Here is an 8,361-nt window from a genome sequence, read left to right as displayed (position 1 = left end):
TAAGAACTTATATTGGTCAGGACGTGACAACAACTTTCCAAATCCTGAGGGATATAGTCCCGCTTGCCAGACTCACGTCACTACATAGGCTTTGGAAGAAACTAGGTGGGAATCAGAGATCTGAACATCCAATCAGGAGAACTACAGGGAGCTGTACCAGAGGGCTATCACCCTTCTGCCTTGTTTGCCGAATATAACATAGCTTCTTTAGTATTCTCTACAGGAAAATTGAATAGACAGAATATTTGAACACAGAAGCCTGCAGAATATCTACAGTAGCCATTCACAGTTTGTTATGTGAACTGCACTCTCACAGCACGAAGCAAACCAAGGTCAAAGAAGCACTACTTATGTCATTGACCCTTTATCCAGGCGAGTCAGTTAGGAACAAATGCTTATTTACAATGACAGCCATATTTTCTGTTTATGAAATACTCCCATTGAGAATATAAAGGCAGCATTATATTAACTTACTTACTATAATATGAGTCACACTATTCTGATGCTACATAAATAAATTCAACTGGAGCATGCTGTAATTTTATGAGAGGGAAAATAAGCCTTGTACACAGCTATGCAAGGTCATCAATCGTTATATGGAGATACTCCATCCTGTGGAATGACAGATGAGGAACGCTAGCTGCTGCTTACTGCTAAGGCTGCACGGGCAGAGAGTGGCTCACATCATTGATAAGGAAACTGCAGTTCAACTGATACATGCCACCAGCTGTTGCCACCAGCTGTCCATGGGTCTTTTAGTAACTGATGCTAAATGGGTATTACAGTACAGAGGTACAGTGGTATTACAGTGTTACAGAGATACGACTTATAGCAGAGTATTACAGAGCTACACCAGAGTAATACTAACTTAATATTTCAACCATACCCGGGATTTGATCTGTCAACCCTATGTTTTCTGTCCCGCCTTTCTAATCTCTTACCAGGTTGCGTTCATAGTGGGATCCCTCCCGGTCGAAGTCGATGGCGTGGGTGTCCAGGGTCCAGACGAATGTGATGTCCAGCGTGGAGTCATGTGAGGCGGCACACTGCATGTGGGTACTCTCCCCCACCTTCACGTCTGCATTGGAAGGAGCCAACGTGATCTTAGTGGCCTCTGGGGAAAAGAAAATGAAAGGGGTAAGTAGTCAACTTTGCAGTATTGTGCTGAGCTTCGCTGACTACAATGTGCTGACCACAATGTGCTGACTACAATGTGGAAAGATCAGCAATGGATGTACTCTACAGTACAATTATCCACCAAAATCCACTTTAGTTTAATATTTAAGCCTTAGGGAAATATGTGCAATTTGTCTAACACTGTAAAATGTATTGATGTGAACTGGATGGAGTTAAGTGGTAGTGAGCATCTCTGACCAGTAGAGGACAGTGAAGGGTAAGATATGGATCACAGTAAGTGCCCTTCAGGTCTACATCTTTCGCTGTAAAGCCTACTGTAAATCGGACGGTGCCGTTAGATTAGCAAGAATTTAAGCTTTTAACCGATATAAGACACTACTTGTATGTACATAAATGTTTAATATCTATAATTTTTATGATTATTTATTTGAATTGCGCACCCTCCAGTTTCACCGGAAGTTGTCCCGCTAGCGGGATTCAATCACCCATGTGGGTATATGCTCCTAACAACCAATGAGGAGATGGGAGAGGCGGGACTGGCAGCGGATCAAGCGTCAAAAATAGAACCAAGTTCTCATTGATGCGCAAGCAGTTTGGATGAATAACATGAATGTGTACATTTATTTGCAATGCTCGCGCATGCAACACGGTTCGATGTGGTCAGCATGTAAGGATGCTTGTGAGTTATTCCTTATTGGGGTTCCAATCAAAAACGCATATTTTGACCAATGGGAAATGCTAATTGTGTAGATACTCCTCCAAGAAAACCAATGATCCAAACCTCATGTCTCTATCATAATCCATTCTAAAGTTATTGGAGTTTTTACCCTCGTAGGATGGCCAAGATTAGGGTGACTAAGTCAATGGAGGTCAGCGGAAAGAAAGTGGTCAAAAATCTGGAAAGTAGTAATGCGTCAGCTGTATGCTGTGTGAGGATTAAGGCAAACTGACAGGCTCACCGTTGAACACGTCATATTTCTTCTCGAATTCGGAGGACATAAAACAATAGAGGTAAGATAGATATCGATTTTGAGACATGTAGTATTTTCACATTAGTCTACGCTTTTCACGTTAATGCGAAATTCCTGTTATTTTTCAGAGATCTCTCCGAAAAACAAGCGTATCTCTGTGAAATGTCAACGGAGCGCTGAGCGTACTGCAAGCTTTTTCTTTTCAAAGCCTTTCACGTTGAATTCAGCTCGTGTCACGTTATTTTAGCTTTTTGCGACCCGCGGAAACAACTTCGCAGGTGACCACCACATCATGGAAAATCCTCAAAAGTCGCTGTGAGAAGCGCCACCGCTCTGTCAACAGAGCTCGTTGCTTATTATGGGATGTATTGGTTACGAAATCTGACTTTTTAGATATAATGTTAATTATATGTTAGAGAAAGAACACACTGAATGATTCAGAACAGGAAAAACCATATTTATATTGGTAAAATGTATTATATAATATAAGGAAGTGAAATTTCATCACCAAAGCGTATTTTCTTCCACTCTGGGCAGAGTGGGTGGACAGCTTATTCCTTATGCTAAAATACTGAACAAAAATATAAACGCTACATGCAACAATTTCAAAGATTTTACTGAGTTACAGTTCATTTGAGGAAATCAGTCAATTGAAATAAATTCATTAAGCCCTAATCTATGGATTTCACATGACTGGGAATACAGATATGCATCTGTTGGTCACAGATATCTTTAAAAAAAAAAGTGGGCCTCACAATGGGCCTCATGATCTCGTCACAGTATTTTTGTGAATTCAAATTGCCATCGATAAAATGCAATTGTGCTCATTGTCCGTAGCTTATGCCTGCCCACACCATAACCCGACAGCCACCATGGGGCACTCTGTTCACAACGTTGACATCAGCAAACCGCTCGCCCACACAACGCCATACATGTGGTCTGCGGTTGTGAGGCCGGTTGGACATACTGCCAAATTCTCTAAAACAACGTTTGAGGTGTCTTATGGTAGAGAAATTAACATTAAATTCTCTGGTAACAGCTCTGGTGGACATTCCTGCAGTCAGCATGCCAATTCACCACTCCCTCAAAACTTGAGCATCTGTGACATTGTGTTGTGTGACAAACTGCACATTTTAGAGTGGCCTTTTATTGTCCCCGGCACAAGGTGCACCTGTGTAATGATCATGCTGTTTAATCAGCTTCTTGATGCCACACCTGTCAGGTGGATGGATCATTTTGTCAAAGGAGAAATGCTGACTCTAAGGGATGTAAAAAAATTTGTGCACAACATTTGAGAGCTTTTTGTGCATGTGGAACATTTCTAGGATCTTTTATTTGAGGTCATGAAACGTGGGACCGACAATGTTGCGTTTATATATTTGTTCAGTGTAATTCCCATAACATGAACTCAGCAATAATAATTGACAATCCGTACAGTAAGCAGAAGCTCACAACATACTGTACATGTTTGTAATTGGAACATCTTACAAAACAAATGCGCGCTATAATATCCCATGTGCTACCTACTGCCATTGTGCAAGGCTCGTGTGTGTGTGCGTGTGTGTGCGTGCGCGCATTGTGTGTGTGTGTAGCTTGCCTGTGATGGAGAGGGAGCCTGTGCTGTTGGCCTTGCCCCGATTGTTCTCAGCAAAGCAGGTGTAACGCCCCTCGTCTGCTTCGGTCACGTTCAGAATTTCCAGACTACCATCCTCCCAGATTAACACCCTGATGATAACCCACGACATGTGAGTGTTACAAAAACACAGATACAGCTACTTCATTGCAAGAGATCTGATACTGATGATTACAAAATCCTCAGAGTGTACAAAATACATAGACAAGGGCAATACACATATGACAAGAGCAAATCCTGTAAGGCAACATTCTATTCAGCACTCATTCACATGGACAGGAAAAACCCTCCAGAACCTACATGGTAGGCAGGCAGTCATGTTGGACATCTCTGTTATTAAATCATTTCTCCATAGTGAGTTAGTGGTAGATGGTTGAGAGTGATTTGGGTAGTTTGAGAGAGACAGATTATTCAGCTATAGTGATTTGGGTAGTTTGAGAGAGACAGATTATTCGGCTATAGTGATTTGGGTAGTTTGAGAGAGGCAGAGATTATTCAGCTATGGTGATTTGGGTAGTTTGAAGGGGACAGAGATTATTCGGCTATGGTGATTTGGGTAGTTTGTTTCAGAGTGATTAAGGCACAGGAAGCCCCAGTGTCCGACCCCCTGTGGTGAGTGGTGGGTCTTTGTGAAGGCAGATTAGCCTTGTTTAGTGGTTGAGGAGCAGAGGGGTGGAGGGCAGGATCTTACACAGGCAGGCTCTCTCTGTCCTGTCTGATGAGCTTTAGAGCAAGCTTAATGTCAGTCAGTGGCGGAAAGCAGACTACAGCACAGTACTCAATGACGAACAAAAGCAGCCCCATACCCTGTTAAACGTGCAAACCTAACACTCAGCATCTTTTTGAAATGAGTAATACAAAATATCTATACATACAGTAAGACTAGACATTGTTAGGTAGCCTGGTCGTCCCTAGTATGGCATGCCAAAGAATAATAGAAAACTTCGCTACACTATAGCACAGTCAGACAAGGCTAATTTTGAGGAGACTCAAAAAGCAAAACTAATTTGATTGATCATCATGACCATTTAGATGAGTTACGACCCCAGACCTAACCAGACCCAACCCAGATGCTGACCTGGTAGAGTTGAAGAGCAGTTCAGTGCCCTTGCTCCAGGAGAACGAGGGTTTGGGAGCTGCTTTAGGTTTACACTCTATGACCACTCTGCCGTTCTTAGCTCCCAGAATCCTCCACTTCACAGGGTTGTGCTCAAACGTAGGGGCGCACGCTGCATAGGGTCACAGAGAAAAAAGATTTTAGTCATTACACTAGGGTTTATTCATTAAACTGTTTCTGTTAAAAAAAAAGTATTGAAAAAAATCTGAGAGAGAAGCATGTGTGTTAGCAATTCACTTCTGTTCATGCCACATTACCATAATTAGGACGTGTTTTGGATCAAGTCACCGCTGAAAAGGGCATGCTGTCGCTTTATTGGACTATGTTATTTGTTTATATGTGTAACGTAGCCTCGATGAAAACTGACAAGGCAACTTCATGTTTTAATTTAGTCCAAATTAGTCAGCTAGTGCGGTGACCTTTAATCTCTGGACTGAGCCAATTACAATGAATCTGAGCTTTTGACTCACCAATCACTCGCAGCTCTGCGTTAGCATAGATGACTCCATGGCGATTCTCTGCTATACACTGGTACATCCCAGAGTCCTTAAACGTCAGACCACTGAACCTCAAATCACGCTTATCGTACTGCAGAAAATGAATAAATAAATATGTCACAGTTATATCCGTCAGCATTTCAATATTGCATGGTATCCTAAAATGTAATTTTACAATAAAGCATTTGGATGTTTCAATATCAACATTGAGATTTCATCACAGTAAATAACAGTGACGATTTACTGACATCTAGATTTCACTTTTGTGAAACCTCAATGTTGACGTTGAAACATCCAAATGCTTCTGAAATCTAGGAATAACGTGTACCAATTGATGCAGTGTTGAATTAAATAGCATCCCTTTAGCATTAAAATGGCTTTATTTGACTTAATGAAACCATCATTAATACATAATGAAGTATCACAGTGGCATCTGAATCCGCCCACTTGCCTTCCCTCCTGACAGGGGTTGGGTGTTTGTGACAGTTAGATATGTAACCTCTTTGGGCTGGCACCCTCAGAAACAAGTACTTTTTCCTCTCCTCATTGCATTTTAGCAGACAATCTTATCCAAAGCAACTTACAGTAGGGATTAAATACATTTCTGTACTGGTCCCCTGTGGGAATCAAACCAACAACCCTGGTGTTGCAAGTGCCATGCTCTACCAACTGAGCTACACAAGACCCCTCAACTTGACTCTCTTCCCTCCTCCTATTGTCCCTTCTCCTCTCCACGCTGGCACCCTCTCAGAAACAACAAGAGGTACCTTCTCCTGAATCTTGACTGCCCTTGTTATGCATCCACCATAGCTAATGGAGTATTATTTAAAAGTATATACGTTTTTTGATTTTATTTAACCTTTATTTAACTAGGCAAGTCAACAAATTGTTATTTACAATAACGGCCTACCTCGGCCAAACCCGGACGACGCTGGGCCAATTGTGCGCCGCCCTAGCACTATTGCCTGATTCACATTGCCAACCCCAACCACACCGTGCTGGCTCAGATTTTTTTGTCTTCATATGGTATTTGCCATTACGGTACCAGCAACTATGGTGGGTGATTAACCAGACCAGCTCAGCACAGCTCTGCTTGGCTCTGTTGGGCTCGGCTCGGCAGTGTGAAAAGGGCACGTGAAAGTTCTCTTACGGCATAGCTGTTCTTGAGCCATTGTACGTGGGGTTTGGGCTTGCCGCTAGCCACACAGGACATGGTGTAGTCACTACTGATGTCCTTCTCTGTACTGTTGATGGACTCCGTCCACTCCGGGAATGCTGAAACAGAGTGAGATGTTGAAGACAGGCAGTGTGAGGCCCAAATCCTAACTTGAGATCAACGCTCAACATCAGTGCATGATCTGTGTGAAAATTTTACATTTATCCAGAGCAATTTACAGGAGCATATCAACAGATTGTTCACCTAGTTAGCTCAGGGATTCAAACCAGCAACCTTTTGGTTATTGGACCACTGCTCTTAATCACCAGGCTACCTGCACAACTCAAATGAGGCCCGGAAAGGTGTTAAATCATAACAATTTGCAAGTCAATGAGTTGCAACTACCAAGGTGGAGAATATATACCGTATTAGTAGCCCTACCTTCTACAGAGATGCGTGCCCTGTGCCAGTCCTTTCCTTTGGAGTTGAGGGCCTCGCACTCGTATGTCCCCTCGTCCTCATACTGCACGTTGTACAGGTGGAGGTGGGCCCCCGCCATGCTGACGTCGTGATTGGACGGCAGCTCTCCGTTCATCTTCTTCCAGCGGATCTGAGGGATGGGACTGTGGAGAGTGAGGGATGAGGAAGTGAGAACAACGGAGAGGAGAGGAGCTTAGACCTATAATCCCATAGCCTTGTCATTAGAATCTATACGTACAGCTGTATTACAATAAACTATTTCATACTCTAAGTCTGAGCTAGGATAGCTAGTATAAGTGATTCTCTAATATATGTACTTGAAGCAATGCACTGGCTTTATCCATACTTACTTCCCCAGGGCGAAGCATTCTATTGTGACATTCTGTCCCACCAGTGCGTAAGTGTCTGGGAACTTGACTTTGATGTCAGCGGGGTATTTCCTGATTGGACCTGGTTGGTGGAGAAACAGGAAATAGAAACAACTGGATGTGAGTCACCTGTTTATTCATAACACCCCCTAGGAGGCAGAACAACTTAGACCAGCAACAAGATGTTATGTTAGTTAACTCTGTGTACAGACAAGGTGACGCACGGTTGGAGGCGCTTTCTTGTAAACGGTTGTGTCAGGTAGGATACGCTAGTTATGCTGTAGCACACACACACACACAGTGTTTCCAGCTCAGTCTGCCCTTCAGGATGACTGTCCAATACAGTGCTAAATATGGGCCATGACACAGCCAGAGGCCCGTGTTGTGTTGTAGTAACGTAGTCATAATAAAACATATGCATGACAAAGCATGAAGTGTTGCCGGGTAAACTACTGTTCTCCCCTACAACCTTTTCAACTAGAACACGACATGCTAGCTTGCTCCCGATTATGTTTGTGTTATGGACAACTCCTTGGGTAATCGTCATGCATGTAATCGCCAAATATGACATGATCATAGGTGTTGCCAAGAGGGTACAAACGTATCTGGGACCAGGCTAAGAACATGCTAGTTTGTGTTTTTAAATCTGCTAGGTAGGTACTAGGTAACGTTAGCATTACTCAGCAAACAAACAAGGAGGACCAACTGAGAGTACATCACAAACAAGTAATCATTTATGAACTCTTGAGGAAAGTGAGGCCCTCTCTTCATCTTTATCTCAATTATTTCTCTCCTCAAGCCTTTCCCACGTTCATAAACAACACAAGCACGAGGCTCTCTCTCAACACTTCAACTGTGATCTCAAACTCCAACTCCAGAGATGGTGACTGTCTGGGTTCTCGCCTGCTACCGACCTCTCTTTATCAATGTTCATATGTGGTTCGCTGGTCACAAGCTGGACCAACTCTACTGCCCTAAGCAAACTACAAATAGTAGGCAATC

At 42.9% G+C, this 8,361-nt stretch overlaps 1 protein-coding gene across 1 annotated transcript in view; it reads right to left on the bottom strand.

Moving 5' to 3' along the window:
- LOC106573085 (contactin-1a) overlaps positions 1 to 8,361 on the bottom strand; it is a 129,929-nt gene that overhangs the window by 36,862 nt on the left and 84,706 nt on the right. Inside the window, exons 9-15 of the mRNA XM_014147770.3 lie at positions 7,342 to 7,441; positions 6,953 to 7,134; positions 6,506 to 6,630; positions 5,329 to 5,446; positions 4,820 to 4,970; positions 3,706 to 3,833; positions 942 to 1,114 (exon numbers count right to left, since the gene is read on the bottom strand). Coding sequence (XP_014003245.2) covers positions 942 to 1,114; positions 3,706 to 3,833; positions 4,820 to 4,970; positions 5,329 to 5,446; positions 6,506 to 6,630; positions 6,953 to 7,134; positions 7,342 to 7,441 — 977 coding nt within the window. The remainder of the gene's footprint in view (positions 1 to 941; positions 1,115 to 3,705; positions 3,834 to 4,819; positions 4,971 to 5,328; positions 5,447 to 6,505; positions 6,631 to 6,952; positions 7,135 to 7,341; positions 7,442 to 8,361) is intronic.

This window comes from Salmo salar, chromosome 16 (genome assembly GCF_965601325.2).
Source record: "Salmo salar chromosome 16, fSalSal1, whole genome shotgun sequence".
Taxonomy (NCBI): domain Eukaryota; kingdom Metazoa; phylum Chordata; class Actinopteri; order Salmoniformes; family Salmonidae; genus Salmo; species Salmo salar.
This window is presented reverse-complemented; position numbering and strand designations above follow the sequence as displayed.